The 16,856-nt window shown below is 36.4% G+C and overlaps 1 protein-coding gene across 1 annotated transcript; it reads right to left on the bottom strand.

The window, feature by feature from the left end:
- Nucleotides 1-12,444: 12,444 nt before the first annotated feature.
- LOC106418374 (non-specific lipid transfer protein GPI-anchored 1) lies at nt 12,445-16,608 on the bottom strand. Its single transcript, XM_048756869.1, has 2 exons — nt 16,018-16,608; nt 12,445-12,852 (listed from the first exon to the last, which is right to left on the bottom strand). Exons 1-2 carry the CDS (start codon nt 16,373-16,375, stop codon nt 12,626-12,628), a joined length of 585 nt encoding a protein of 194 aa, XP_048612826.1. The 5' UTR covers nt 16,376-16,608; the 3' UTR covers nt 12,445-12,625.
- Between the last annotated feature and the right edge of the window lie 248 nt (nt 16,609-16,856).

The following is a 16,856-nucleotide window of genomic DNA, read 5'->3' as shown; positions in this document are numbered from 1 at the left end:
GCGCTCCTGGAGAAGACGGTCTTACTGGAGTTTTCTACCAAAAATTCTGGCATATTGTTGGGCCTCAACTCACTGCAGAGATCAGTCAGTTCTTCAATACAGCAGTCATGCCTGATGGTTGGAACCACACACAGTTGAGTCTGCTCCCGAAGATCACTAAACTTACCAAAATGCAAGATCTTCGCCCTATCAGCTTGTGTTCAGTTCAGTATAAAATCATCTCAAAGGTTTTATGCAACAGGCTGAAAGTGGTTCTCCCGTCCATTATATCTGAAACGCAAGGTGCGTTTGTAGCGGGAAGACTTATCTCTGACAATATCCTCATTGCTCATGAGATGGTTCATGGGCTTCGTACTAACCCCAAAGTATCAGAGGTATGTATGGCCATTAAAACGGACATGTCAAAGGCTTATGATAGGGTAGAATGGAACTTCCTTGAGGTTCTAATGGAGAAAATGGGATTTGACAGAATCTGGATACGATGGATTATGGCGTGCGTCAGTTCTGTCTCTTTCTCTGTTCTACTGAATGGGACTTCTCACGGGTTCATTCGTCCTGAACGAGGTATTCGCCAGGGTGATCCTCTCTCGCCGTTCCTATTCATACTCTGCGCAGAAGCCTTGGTTTCTTGTCTCAACACAGCTGAATCAGAAGGTCGAATTACGGGCATTAAGTTGTCAGCTTCAGGTCCATCAGTCCATCATCTATTATTTGCTGATGACAGCCTTCTTCTCTGCAATGCGAGTACAGGTGAAGCCTCAGAGATTATGTCTTGCTTAAAAGAGTATGGTCAAGCTTCTGGTCAGATGATCAATCTCCAAAAGTCTTCAATCATATTTGGCTCGAAGGTAGCAGAGAGTGTGAAGATGAATATTAAAGAAGTCATTGGTATTGAGCAGGAAGGTGGAGATGGGTATTATCTTGGTTTACCGGAATGTTTCAGTGGTTCTAAGATTAAATTGCTGAGTTTCATCAAAGAGAAACTCCAGGGGAGATTACAAGGATGGTTTGCGAAATCTCTCTCTCAAGGAGGTAAGGAAATCTTAATAAAATCAGTGGCGCTTGCCTTGCCTATCTATGCCATATCTTGTTTCAAACTTCCTAAGGACGTATGTGCAAAGATAACAAGTGTAATGACAGAATTCTGGTGGAGCTCAGGCAATAATAAGAAAAAGATATCTTGGGTGGCTTGGAAAAAGCTCTGCAAGGACAAAGAGCTGGGTGGCATGGGGTTTAGGGAGATCGAAAAATTCAACCAATCTCTACTTGCTAAACAGGCATGGAGGATTTGGTCAAACCCCACGTCATTGGTAGCTCGGATACTGAGACAACGTTACTTTGCCAGATCTTTCTTTATGGAATGTGGTGTTGGAACACGTCCTTCTTACGCTTGGAGAAGCATACTCCATGGAAGGGAGTTATTGTCGCAGGGGCTACTGCAAAAGATTGGTGATGGCACTCACTCAAGAGTTTGGATTGTAACTGGCTCATGGACGGCACTCCGAGACCTCTACGTTACCGTCAGGATGCTATCGTCGACCTTACTCTCACAGTTAGTGATCTATTGGACTCTCACCAAGGGAGCTGGGACAGACAAAAGGTCAGTGAAGTGATCTATGAGGAAGATGTGGATTTAGTGTTGAACAGTAGTTTCAACTTATCTGCTCGTGGCCAACTGATATGGGGTTTCTCTAAAAATGGATCCGACAATTCGAAATCTGGATATAAACTTGCAGAGACAATAGAGATGAATCAGACGTCGTCGGGCTCTACTCTTCCCCCCCCCCCCCCCCCCCCCCCCCATTGAAAAGAGACTGTGGAAAGATCTGTGGAAAACGCAAACGACCCCCAAAATTCGACACTTCATGTGGAGAGCACTCTCAGGTGCCTTAGCGGTGAAGCAAGGGCTGCATTCTCGAGGTATCTTACTTGACACTTCATGTCCCCGCTGTGGTAAGGAACCAGAGACAATATGTCATGTCTTGTTCCACTGTGAAGCTGCGAAAGAGGCTTGGAAGCTAGCTCAAATCCCATTACCTCCAGCTGGTTTTTCTGTGAATTCAGTATGGTTGAACTTCTATCACCTTCTATCAGTCAGTAAAAAGCCTTCCATTGAGAATGGGTCCATCCTCTCCTTCCCTTGGATCCTTTGGCAAATTTGGAAAGCGCGTAATGCCTTTGTCTTTGAGCAAATACACTGGTCGGGTTCTTTGATCTTCGCTAAAGCTTCAGAGGAAGCTTATACTTGGATGAATCTCCATATTTTACCTCCACAGAGCTCCATTAGGACGTCTTCAAACTGTCAACCTCAGGCTCTGTGGGTAAAGCCACCAGCGGGCACATTAAAATGCAATGTAGCTTCATCCTGGATTAACCCAACGCGGAACTCTGGTGCAGCATGGTTAGTAAGGAACTCAGATGGAATTCCTTTGTTCCATAGCAGACGTGCCTTCTGTCCAACGACCTCACCCTTGGAAGCTGAACTTAATTCGCTCTGGTGGGCAGTAGAAGCAATGTATGATATTCATGTGAAGAGAGTAATCGTTGAGGTGTCCTCTGATATGGTGATGGAAGCTCTTTTTTCACCTTTGCTGTATCCACACTTATCACAAGGTATATCAAGAATCTCAGATCGATGAACTCCTTTGATCAAAGCCTGGTGACAAATGCGCCTAAAGAGGCCAATTCTATAGCTTTGCAAGTTGCATCGAGCGTCACTAGAGACCAGAGATTTCAATCATACATGGCAAATGGTGGTCCTAACTGGCTATCATCCTCCATTACAGCCGAAGCTGTGAACGCTAGGTCCACCTCTACGATTCCTTCTGGTCACTAGGCGGCTTGGCTGTATGAAGGTTTGGATTTTCCTCCTCCTCTAAGTTGTTGCTGTTCCCATGACATCTTTTGATGTTGTTTTTTTTCTTGGTCTTTACTTTATCAATTCTTTGTTGTGATTTCTATCGTCGTTTGACGTGAACTATTTGAATGCATAATGCTTTGATAAAAAAAAACTCTCTAAAACGGCTTTGGTTTTCATTTATGTGCTCCTTAAATCCGTGCATTAACATGATTTAACCCACTCGTCCTACTCTCTAGCATTGAATAGACCTCTTCATCTTCCAAGGTAACGGGCAACCTCTTCTATAAATTTGCAAGATCCCAGCGATGAACAGCACCATCTTTACAAATCGAGAAGAATCATGGCTGAGTAATTATGTTGCTTTTATTTGTTTTCCCCAATAAAGTATTTGGTAAATTGTTTTTTTTTCTTCTAGATTGTTAGGCATTGTATAAAATGTTTTAGTCGAGGATGATAGGGATTTAGGGCAAATTGTGCTTGACCGACGCTGTGCTCTATGATCGAGAACGCGGCTTTGATAATGGCAAGCTTATGAACCCTAACCTCCTCTAATTTTCAACTAATTGCAACTGGGACACTGGTTTTGGACCAAATAAGAAATCCTAATTGAGATTTGACATTTGAATTTACAAATTGGGATGTAATTCTGAATACGGTCTTTGGTCTTTGGCTTCAGTCGGCTGGAACTGTTGACCTTAAAGAAGGCTCGGGCCGTTGTTTCCGCAAAAGGGAAATGGTGGTGATCCTGATGGGAATCCAAGTTCGCCAGGAACATCACAACCATGATGTCTCGATTACCGATCAAACAGATGACTATCAAGATGAGGTAATATGAATATATGATTGAAGGGGTTAGGTTTCGTTCTATTTGTAGTGCTAATCGTGTTATAAATGTAGGATGACTAATAAAAATGAAGTGTTTGGGATGTATTGTATCCAACGACGTCTGGGAGAATGGGTTACGAGATACAAAGTGCGTTGATTCTTCTGTGTACACTAGACGTTTCTTGGTTTACTTTTCAAGTCCTTTTCATATTCCTCTATTATTTTCAAATGTCAGTTGGTTTTTAGTGGGTTCATTACAGAATCGCATGTTGAAATGGAGTTACAGTGAGGAATATGCTATTACTCATCGATATGGGATGCGTAGCGTTGACAACCCAAGGTAATAAGATCAGCTATAAGGAGTATTTGGCCACTCTGCATTTGGGATACCGATTTCATTAGTGTTTACCCTCTCTTTATGTGTATCCATGTGAAAGATTTAACTCACATATTTAAACCATGATATTTAGAAACAAATGAAAATAATATATAGTTGAATTGTTTTGTTCCGGTTGTACTGATATTTTATCTTATCTTAATCATTTCTTTTTTTTTACAAAGTTTTCCAAGTTGAGATTATTCTTTGTAATTGTCTTAGAGTTGCAGGGGATAACGTTTTAGGAAGTTAAACAGAGAAAGTCAACAAAAGGTGCGGGCTTGGCAGATGAGTTTGTAGCTTGAAGCAGACCTTTGTTCTCTCTGGAATATTTGTAGTTAAGGAGTTGTTTAACATAAGTAGGAGTGCCGAAGGTCTTTGGGAGTTACGATTGAGGATTATTCTAATCATAAAAAAAGCGAAACTTAGGTCTTGAGGCGTTCTTAGATTGCGAGTGAGAGTTCAACATATCTTCCAAGTGTTGTGGATTTGTAGATATTTTATTCAGATTCGGTTATTTAGTGTACGTCGGTTCCATTTGTAAGTCATCTTCTTACATTGAATAAGAAGTCACAGAGATTTGAAGGTGAGATTGAGAGTTGTTATTTAAAGTTTAGAGCTTATATCTTATCAAACGGTTCTGCTACTAATATAGCAGTAAAAAATTTGGACATCTCGAGGAATGTGCAGCAGATTGTAAAGTCCAATCAGTAAGACAATGCTATTAACGTGTATCTTCTGCAATGGCTCTGACTCCATGGGTCCGAGACCACCTCCAGAAACAAAACCGACCGGCAGGCGAACGAAGTGATACGGAAACGTCACCTGGATTACCTAATGTATTGAGCGGAAACATTGCTGGAGAAGCTCTCTTTCCTGCGCCAGAGGGTTCCATCAAGAAGGCACACAAGAATTTATAACACAACTCTTGAATAAGATTATCTTACTTTGTATTTGGGCACCCTGAGATCATCTCCTCTGTCTTGAAATTTCTGCTCACTAAGTAAGATGAATTTTCTAAAACAAAAGTTAAGAGATGCCTCCCGTAAAGCCAGCTTACCCTCCTACCACAAGCTAATCACATTCTTCCACGCTTAAATTGGTGGTATATGTGCCCAAACAGGTTCCGAGTCTAGACTTTGGAGCTGTTGAGACAAAGAGTGGAAGCTCACAAACCTCATTGGAAGATGAAATTTGAGGGAAAAACAGGTTCTCAGATTCTCAAAAGTCTTATGTGCTACACTAACCGTAACAAACATGATGACCAAACAATATATATATATATACATATACAATCAAACGAATATGAAATAACATTAAATATATTGATTAAAAATGTAAAGATATGTCGGGGAAAATTATATTGTATATTTGTGATAAAAATTCCAGTCACATAAATGGTTACAAATCTAAATAAAAACTAAATTAATAAATATAAAATGACGTGTATCAAATAGTTATATAATTTATATAACAATTAATTTGAAATTCTATTAGACTACAAATTTTTTCATTGTTTTTTCTCTTCAACAAAAAAACCAAAAAAGCTATACTAATACATAAATATATATTCCGAACCAAAACCTTTTAATTTCAAATGAAAATGGTAATTCCAAAAAAATAAAATATTAAGACAGTAAAAATAATTAATCAAATAAATATAAATCGAAAGCAAAACTAAGTAAAATAAATCAGAACAATAATTTAGATTCTTAATTACTATTACAAATAAAAATCAACAACTAAAAAAATTAGTCATTAGTCGTTACAATGCCTATAACAACAATAATTCTCATATTAGGAAACCAAAATATGAATAAATATAATTGTAAAACATGACACATAATGTGATAGTTAACTTATCACGAAATCACTAATCGTAATCTTGTTGTAAAAAAATCACTAATCGTGAAATAAGCATATAAAACATACGAGAACAAATTAATTGAGGAACACACAAATAAAAACACTAAAATGACAAACATATCAATATACTCAATAAAATAGATAGAAATAGAAATAAACAAACTAAACGAACCCGTATGCATTTTCATGTTTTCCTATTAGGATTTTTGGTTTTAATTGACATTACTAATTTAACATTTAGACCAACTGATCGAGCTGACAAACCATTGCTTTCCTCCTAATACCTCCATCGGTTTAACATTATCATTGCCCTATGGCTAAATCTAGACTTTACCACCTTTCTAAATCTGACTTTGTTATGTCTTAGATCATCATTTAATTGACGTAATTAAGATTGCCATTAAGGTTCCCTTTTTGCCATTAAGGTTCCTTAAACCAATCATCCCACTATGAAAAAGAAAAAAATACACCAAGTGATTATAAATGATTAAACAAAGTATACATTACTCCTATTCAACTTTCATGTAGGATAAATATCACCCACATTAAACTATGAGAATTGTTTGTATAAAACAAAAAACTCATCACTATGAGATTGAAATAGCTAAAATAAATAGTGTGAGGCCAAAATTTTAAACATAAATTTATTACGAATCACTTGATATAAGAATCAATCTCAACCATTTTGGAAAAAAAATACCCCATGCAAAACGATGACAAACTCTTAAACGCAAAAAAAATTATTTACTCAACGGACTATAGATTCCAAACTTAAACGACCAACAACACAAAAATCTTTGAAAGCCCACAGAGTTTTTGAAATATATTAGCCGAACACTTCTTCTCCAATCCAAATTGTTCATACAAATCAAATTTACCAGTATTGTATACTATAAATCAGCTGCGGAAGCATAGAAACTCACTCACATCACATTTAGTTCCTCCTCCAAATGACGTCATGCAATCACTTCCTCGCGCACAACATTTTTAAAAAGCTAACATCATTATCACACATATCAATTCCAAATCCAAACCTAATGCACTACCAACTAAGAATTTAACAAAAAACTCAAATAACAAATAAGGTAATGATCTTAGAAAAGAAATTATAACAATTGTTCAAACGTTAAATGTTAACAAATAAAATTTACAACATCATCTTAGAAAACAAATTATATTTATTATATTCAATTTAAAGTAGTTTTAAATGTTTTGTAAAATTAAATTATATTTTACTATAAAAATTTTTATTGTAAATCTACCCGCCCGTAGGGCAGGCCAACCCCTAGTTTTAATAATATAATTCAATCCGCGCAAAGCGCAGTTCTTATCCTAGTGTTTTTATTATTGGTGCAATGAAATTTAAATCACTTCAAGAATTAACAAATTCCAATTCACGAAAAATCTTGCAAAAGTTGTGGGTTCATTCTTCACGGATCCTAGATGGCTTCAGCTTCTACGAGGAGAGACATAGAGCTATTCAAGACAGAAAAGGCAGACACGTGATATTCCTTAAAATCTCATAGCCTCTCCAACCTACGTTCCAACACATCACACAAGTTTTCTCCAGGATGACTATGTCAGGAAAATATATAATAGCTTTGCGGAGGCTTTGGCCTTGCAACACATATATGCTCAAGATTGATCAAGAACACAATATAAAGAATTCTCTTTATTAGCTTAAGAAACTTCTTCAAAAACTTAAGCACACAATCTCAATCTCTTAGACTCTTAAAAGGTATGCACCACTCTTGCAACTCTTTATATAGATGTTATGTTTCCTAACTCTTAGGAACTAACTTTCCTAAACTCTTAGGAATTAACTTTTCTAAAACATATCTAATTTAGGAATATAACTTGCCCTCTAAGTTAACTTCATGTTTATCTCCAACATTCTCCCCTTTAAACTTGAAGTTAACTTCTCCAATGTCTTGAACTCCCACAAGATCCTTCATCTCCTTGAACTTGATTCTCCCTAAGGCTTTAGTTAAGATGTCTGCCTTTTGATCAGTCCCTGGAACATGCTGTACGTTGACTAGCTCATTTTCGATGCACTCACGGATAAAATGGTATCGTTTGTGTATATGTTTGCTGCGACCATGGAATACAGGGTTCTTAGTGAGTGCTATGGCCGATTTATCATCAAGTCGTATCACCACTCGATCACTCGGTGTTCCAACAGTTTCTTCTAACAACTCTTGAAGCCATATGGCTTGTTTTGCAGCTTCGGTTGCTGCCATAAACTCAGCCTCACAAGATGATAAAGCCACCGTCTCTTGCTTCTGAGAACACCAAGTAATTGGACAACCATTGAGATAAAACACGTGACATGTAGTACTTCTGCCGTTATCTTCGTCGATGTTATGACTTGAGTCACTAAATCCCTCAAGCTTCATATCGTTTGCTCTTTCATATACGAGACCAAGTCTTGTCGTTCCCTTTAGGTACCTTAGTACCTGTTTTAATGCTGCTCCGTGAGATACCTTTGGATTATGCATGTATCTACTGAGAAATCCAACGCAGAAAGCAAGGTCAGGCCGAGTGTGAAGTAAGTAGCACAAGCACCCGATCTTACGTCTATAATCTCTTTCATCAATGCTATCTTCCTCGTTTGCCTTTGATATCTTTAGACCAAACTCCATGGGAATTTGCGTAGCATTACACTCATCCATGCCAGCCTCACTTAAGATTTTGCTCACGTATCTTCCTTGCTGTAACGTTATCCTCCCCCTTTCTTAATGAACTTCAATCCCGAGGTAGTAAGTTAACAACCCGAGATCACTCATCTCAAAGTTGCTCGACATCTCTTTCTTAAACCCATGTAACATAGACTGATCTGAGCCCGTGATCAATAAATCATCGACGTATACGGCGACTAGAAGAAGACGATCTCCCTCTTGCTTGCGATACAAGGCAGGCTCCTTTGAACATCTTTTGAATTTTATCTGCTGTAGGACTTTGTTAAGCTTTTCATTCCAAGCTCTCGGAGCTTGCCTCAGTCCATATAAAGCTTTATTAAGCTTGTATACCTTCTCTTCTTCTCCTTTAACTTCAAATCCTTCTGGTTGTTTGACATACACGATTTCTTTCAAGTCTCCATTGAGGAAAGCGGTTTTTACGTCTATATGGTGGATCTCCCATCCCTTTGATACAGCTAGAGCAATAAGAAATCTTACAGTTTCTATGCGTGCAACTGGTGCGATGACCTCTTCAAAGTCAATACCATGACGTTGAATATATCCTTTAGCTACCAATCTTGATTTGTACTTGTTGATGCTTCCATCTGCGTTCCGTTTGATTTTAAAAATCCACTTTAAGCCAATCGCTTTTACTCCTGGAGGTAGGTCAACGAGATCCCATGTTTTATTCTTGACAATTGAGTTAATATCTTCTTTGCATGCTTCACGCCACACTCTTTCCTCCGTTGCTGTTTTAAAATCCCACGGCTCCTCGTTCAAGAGCAGCAAGAGACGCTCTCCTTCTTCCTCCGCAAGATAGATATAATCATCGAGATACGTGGGTTTCTTACTGGTCCTGCTTGATCGTCGCACTTGCAGTTCCTCTGTTTCCTCTGATGACTCTGGTTGCGAATCATTATTCTCTTCCTCGATAGCTTCTTCGATTGTATCTTCACCGTTGACTATGTCACTCGTGGTTTCTTCAAGTCCCTGGTTCCCATACTGACCTATCGTGACTTTAAAAGTTCCAGGTTTCTCAGCTTCATCTCTTCGAGTCTTGTTCCATTCCCAAGCTTTATCTTCTTCGAATACAACATCTCTACTAACAACTATCCTTTGATGTGTGGGATCATACAATCTGTATGCTTTAGAACCGGACTCAGTTCCAAGGTGCACAAGAGTATGAGATCTGAAATCCAGTTTCTTCAAGTTTTCCGTCTCTACCTTAGCATGTACGACACACCCAAATACTCGGAGGTGTTTGATATTGGGTTTTATCCGTTTGAACGCCTCATATGGTGTTTGAGAGACCAGAGACTTTGTTGCGATCCTATTTATGAGGTAGGTCGAGTGTCTTATTGCTTCGCCCCACAGATAGTTTGGTACCTCCATGTGCATCAAGAGGCTCCTTGTCATCTCTAACAAGGTTCTATTGCGTCTCTCCACCACACCGTTTTGCTGCGGGGTGTATGGGGCAGTTAGGTGTCGTTGTATTCTTGATTTTTCACAAAAATCACGAAACTCTGTGCTTGTGAACTCTCCACCTCTGTCCATTCTCAGTGTCTTGATGGTTTTTCCAGCTTCATGCTCAACTATCTTCTTAAAGCGTTTGAACTTGTCGAATGCCTCTGATTTTTCTTTCAAAAGTATAGACCACATATATCGTGAGCAGTCATCTATGAGCACGAATATATACCTATTTCTTCCAGCAGTGGATGGCATTATTGGTCCACAAAGATCACCATGTACGAGCTCTAATACTTCAGACGCACGGTACGCCGTAGATGTTGGGAATGGTCTCCTTGTTTGCTTAGCTCGTAAGCAAGAGTTACAAATCTCTTTCTCGACCCTTAGCTCGGGTAGACCAGCGAAAAGTTCCTTACTTATCATTGCTTTCATAGCATCAGCTCCAAGATGTCCAAGACGTGCATGCCATCGCGATGCCTCACACTGTGTTTGTGTTTGTAAACACTTATGTTCTTCTATCTCCATCAGAACTTTATACAGCCGGTTTCTTGATCTTGGTGCCTTCACGATGAGGTTACCATCCTTATCATGTAGAGTAAGATAGTTCTCTCTCATTCTCATATCACATCCCGATTCCGTGGCTTGACCGAGACTTATAATATTGCTCTTAAGTTCTGGGATAAAATAGACGTCTGCAAGTGTTTTCTTTTTCCCGTCTAGACTCACGAACAGAATGGAACCTTTCCCTTTGATATCTATCTTCGAATCATCTCCAAAACGAACTTTTCCCGTGATTGTGTCGTCTAAGAACTGAAAGTAGCTTAGGTTTCCAGTCATGTGGTTGCTGGCTCCGTTGTCGAAGTACCACACTCTGTTGCTATCAGTACTTGATTCAAACTCTTTAGGTTTCACGTTTCGTTCATTGAGATAGACGATTTCTTGCATCATGAGTCTGTCGGCTTCTTGGGTTTCATCTCCATCTTTACTCTCAGTTGTTTCTTGTAGCTTAAGCAATCTATCGGGACATGTAGCTGCAAAGTGTCCTAGCTTGTCACATCTAAAACATGTTATCTTTGATGTGTCTCGACTTTCCCAATAAGATCTTCAGTTGTCTCGATTGTCCCAATACGACCTACCACGTCCTCTTCCTCTGCCATAGTATCGACCGCCTCGACCATGTCCTCCTTGATAGCCTCGGTATGCTTGTGGCTCTGCATTAGTATACATGATCTTGCTCTGATCTTCTTGTGTGTCTTCCTCCTCTTCTTCCGCCATGATACGCTCCTCGTATGCTTTCAAACGCCCTGTAACGTCTTCAAAACTCGCGGTGTTTAAATCCAATAGTTGCTCGAGCGAAGCGACTATATGGATATACTTCTTGCGTGGTAACCCTTGAAGGAATTTTTTTACGAGTTTCGCTTCATTCATACTCTCACCCAATGCAGTGGAATTTGATGATATCTCTGTTAACTTGCCCACGAAATCATCAATCTTATCAGTTTCTTTCATCTTTAGCCGCTCGAATTCAGTCATCAAGGTTTGTAGCCTTGCTTCTCGAACCCTATCTGCTCCTACATGTCGGGTCTTTATTGTGTCCCAAACCTTCTTTGCGGTCTCAAGTGCTCCAACTTGTAGGATCATAGTCTCCGGGATTGATTGAAAGAGAAGGGCTGTCGCTAAGTCATTCTTGTCTCCTTCGGTTGATTCGCTCTCGACTACTTCCCACACTTTATGAACCCTAAGTACCATCTTCATCCGTATTGCCTATACGGTGTAATTGGTTGCTGTTAACATCGGACACTTTATGGATGAACCTCCATCCTTCTTAGTTGTCGTCATTACCAAGTCACCCATGATTCTCGATCAAACTCTTGATCAACTGTTGACAATCAGTTTTGGCTCTGATACCAAATATAAGCTCAAGATTGATCAAGAACACAATATAAAGAACTCTCTTTATTAGCTTAAGAAACTTTCTCAAAAACTTAAGCACACAATTTCAATTTCTTAAACTCTTAAAAGGTATGCAACACTCTTGCAACTCTTTATATAGATGTTATGTTTCCTAAACTCTTAGGAACTAACTTTCCTAAACTCTTACGAATTAAATTTTCTAAAACATATCTAATTTAGGAATATAACTTGCCCTCTAAATTAACTTCATGTTTATCTCCAACAACACAAACTCAGTTAAGTTAAAATCATCTCTCCTTTTTAGGCTTTGTATTGGAACTTGGAAAGGGGATTAAAATTATGGGTTTATACAGTTAATTTGGTACTACTGACCACAGTCTTGAGAAAAGCTTCTATTTTGTTAAAATGTTGTTCGACAGCTAGCATGTGAAAGCTCAAATTAATATAACATAACGTTATGTGCGAAAACAGATCCAATAACGTGGGAAAGTTACTCATTACAACAAATGGTTCGAAGCACGAAACATACATGAAAAGAAAGTCTTGAACGTTTGAAACAAAAGCACCACAACATAATAAAGCAAATGATTACATCCCTAATATCACGTGTGCCTCAGCAAAGCCCCACATGTTTACAGTCTAAGCCAAAGCCATCATAGGCAAGGTCGAGACGAAGGAGACGGTAATCAAAGTGATGGCTAGAGCCACAACGGCGTGACCATCTCTTATAGAAGCTGATCCTCCTTTCTCACTAGACGTCGCTGGAGTTGCCGGAGACTTCCCTGCCGGTGCCTCCGGTGTTATTGTTGTGGCATTGCTTGTGAATACGGCTGCGTCTGGTGAGCTCGGCGAAATCCCAAGAAGGTCTGTTCATTCATGCACATTTCAACACAGCGTCACTTAATTAGAAATGTCAACTGACCAAAAGATGATTGTATTACAAGAAGAATACTTCTTGAAAATTTAACGAAAATTTATCTTCATTTCACATAACGTTTTTTAGGAAGCTACCAGCAAAATCCCATGTATATTAATAGAAAAACATTAAAAAAATTATAACCTTAAATTTATAACAATTACAAATGACTTTACTGATTTGTCACTTAATTAAGATGTCAATTTATCTTACGTGACATCATTACAATTAATTGGAAAAAAGTTGGTCCAAAATCTAATTACTGGAGAACATTATATTAACCTAAAATATAAGAAACGCGTATTATTTCCTTAAATAAAAACTATAAAGTTACCTAATATGATTAACATATATCTGGACAATTAATGATTATGAATAATAAAGATTTGATAACAATTTTTACATTCTTTCTCATTTTTGTTTAATTTTGTATTATTAAATAAAATTAAACAATCACATTAACCATATAATAAAATTAGATATTTTCTTATATGTTATATTTTGAATTTTTTAAAATGATTTTAAACTACAAAAAAAATTAAAAATCCCTTTGAAAATTTTGTGATCAATAGCTTAATTTATTTGTTATAACAAGATACAAATGATCATACAATCGTATTAATATGAATTTTAATTTAATAGATATTCATATTAAAAATATATATTATTTAATATTTTAATATCGTTTAAATTAAACTATGTACCATTTAAAAATACATAAATATGTTAATTTTTAAATTTGTATTGAAAGAGTATTGAGACCTTAATAATTTAATTTTAAAATTTGCATCGAAAAATACCACATCGAAAATTTTGAGATAAATGGTTTAAATTTTTTATTACATCAAATATATAAATTTTAATAAAAACCATATGAGTAGGAAGTCTCAATAATAAATATTTATATTAAAATATACTATATATGTATGTCAATATCTTTGCAATATAATTATATACCATATAAAATAAGTGAAATAATTATTTTGATTTATTTACCATAAATATATTGTAAATTAATAAGAGGTATTGTTTTGATTTATGTGATTACTATAATCTCCTATATATTAATTGAGAAACAATTTATTACTCTAGCAAGTGTATGATTTTATTAATTAATATTGTTCGAAAATCTTACAAGAGTTCGATACAACTAAGATTTGTTTAGAAGTTATTGAAATCACTTAGCTAGAACATGGATTGCACAATAAATTTACTTTTCTAACCCTAACCCCCTTTCTATTCGTCACAATACCAACAAAGAATATTTGGAAGTGTCGATTGACAATCTGAAATGGTAACGTTTCGTAAGTTCAATCCATTATTTTTCTTAAATGGGTCTAGAACCATTTTTAATGATTAACTAAATGGGCCACATACATAGTAAAATGTGTTTTGGTTTAAAAAATTGTTGCATACCCAAAATCAATATGAACCATCATCATTTTCGTTTAAAATTTTGTCACAATAAAAATATAGGGTTGGGCAAAAAATCAGAATCCAAAAAAGCGAATCAAGGCCGATCCAAACAATAGTACTGAACTTTAACCAAAATTAGTTAGATATCCGAATGTGTTCAAAATTTTGGTATCTAGAGAACCGGAACCGAACCCGATCCAAACCGAAATACTTTAGGCATCCGAATATATTCGAACAAGATTTATATATTTAAATATATTAGTTATTTTAAAATTTAATATCTAAATAATAAAAAATATATAAGACGTTTTTAAAGTGTCCAAAATACTTGAAAATATATACAAATAGTTATAAGTACATGTTTAAAATAGCTAAACAATACTTATAATACCTAAAATACTTAAAATATCTATTGATTTCATATCCAAATATTTAAGCTAAGCCAATTTTAATGTTAAGTGTAAGTATTTTGGTATACATTATTCAAATTTATATGTTATTTATTATTTTTATATTTACATTTTGAAAAATTTAAAGTATATATGAACTTTAATTTTTTTTTTAAAGTTTAAATAGGTTATCCGAACCCAAACTCAAATCAAACCCGCAAAAATCCGAACCGAACCGAACCAAACCCTCAAAGATCTGGTTCGAACTAAATGGTACTCGAACGTCCACCTCTGATAAAATCTAAAAAAAATTATTGGTAACAGAATGTATATTGTTATATACATTTATAATATTTAAGTACAATATAATTTTTTAAAAAAATCACCCCCGAGTTTCTTATTTGATTGTAAAAACTATAAAAATTTGACTCTATTTTGGAAAAAAATGGCGGTAGGTTATATTGATAAATGTTCGACAAATTAAATGCGATTCTGTAAAATAGTTGCAACCCGAGGCACCTGTCGCATTAAAGTATTTAAAGCAAAAATTGGTTACTGGTTGGTTTCTCGTTCTCTTAGCATAAGAAAACAATTTTATATGTAATTCTGACAACGAAATTAAACTAATGATTAAATCATCAGTTAAATTATAAAAAGGTCATTCGCCCTGGAAAATTAAAACTTGTAACAATAAAAATAAAATTAATTATATGACATGCATGGCGCTTCATTTAAATATGGCTTGAAAATGACTCAATTATTTATATGAAAAATTAAAAGGATAATAATTTCAGTAATATGTTTTTAACTCTCCTCAAATGTGCAATTGTGAGAAACTGAATCTCAAGATGCAATAGAATATTCGTATCTGAGCAAAACCATGTATATATCAACAAAATATATATATATATATATATATATATATATATTTTTTTTTTTTTTTTTTTTTTTTTTTTTTTTTTTTTTTGTCAACAACATAAATTCTACAAGTTTCAAATATACAACGATAACACAATAATGCCAGTTGTATAAATCAGTGAACTACTTGTCTTAGTCGAAACAATAAGTATCATATAGATAGTTCTACTTCTACCGGTTCATGCTTTTTCACCTGCTGTTCATCTTAAACTCATCAAAATATATACAATTTCTCTAGATATCCTCAATATCTAACTAATTTGCATGTCGTTGATTAGCATACACACACATGAAAGACTGTCATAATCAGATCTTAATTAAAGAAAAACGGGATAAGAACTAAAAATTAGAAGTATATGTAAGGAAAACAGCCAAAATAACGAGAAACGTACTTGGACAATTGGAGATGCTAGCGTTGTGGAGCTGACAAGCCGTTGGAAGTTGAATAAGTTTGACTTCTTGAACACCAAGATCCTTCAAAGCTTGTCCTCCTGTCTTGGCTTGTTGTATCACGTAACACAAACACTTTGGATCTTTCTCTTTTATATCTTCAATAGCGTCACAACACTTCTTAGACGGAGTTGGTGCCTTCCCGGTCGCGAAGTCCAAACACAAAGTCACCTTTTGAAAATCTTGGTTACATTCGTCCGACAATGCTCCTCCGGCCGCAGGAGCCGTCGGTGTTGCCGCGGAGATAGATGCAATGACCGTCATGGTGACTAGGAAGATGTGGAAATGAAGATCCTTCATTATCAGATGCTTTCTTTTGTTTTTTTAATTATTTCTTCCTTGCTTTCTTTTTTTCTTTTGGCGATTTGATGGACTTGATTGTATTTAAAACCAAAAAATGGCATTAAGGTGTGTATTAAATGCCACCGTGGTATGTGTAGTTGGGAGCTTAGATCGACACCTATACATAGTAACATTAACGATGCTGATATAGCAATTGACTTATTGTCATTGACGTTTCTTTTGTTTACATGTGGTAGTACTATCGAACCGCGTGCTAGATTGCCAGTTTTGTATTTTCCGTTCGTGGTACATAAATGATCATCGAGCTGAGGAAACTGTCTTACAGGGTCTTAATATCTTCCAAATAGCTTGCAAAAGCCGGCCATTCTTGTGGTTCTGAAACCATCTTCACCAATTGAGAATAATTTGTTGCAAATGTGACTTGAAACTGGCGTAGATTCCTCATACATTCTATTGCTCAAAATAGCGCTTTCATCTC

Source organism: Brassica napus, chromosome C5, assembly GCF_020379485.1.
Source record: "Brassica napus cultivar Da-Ae chromosome C5, Da-Ae, whole genome shotgun sequence".
Lineage (NCBI taxonomy): Eukaryota > Viridiplantae > Streptophyta > Magnoliopsida > Brassicales > Brassicaceae > Brassica > Brassica napus.
The sequence above is the reverse complement of the archived record's forward strand: the minus strand, read 5'-3'. Positions and strand labels throughout refer to the sequence as shown.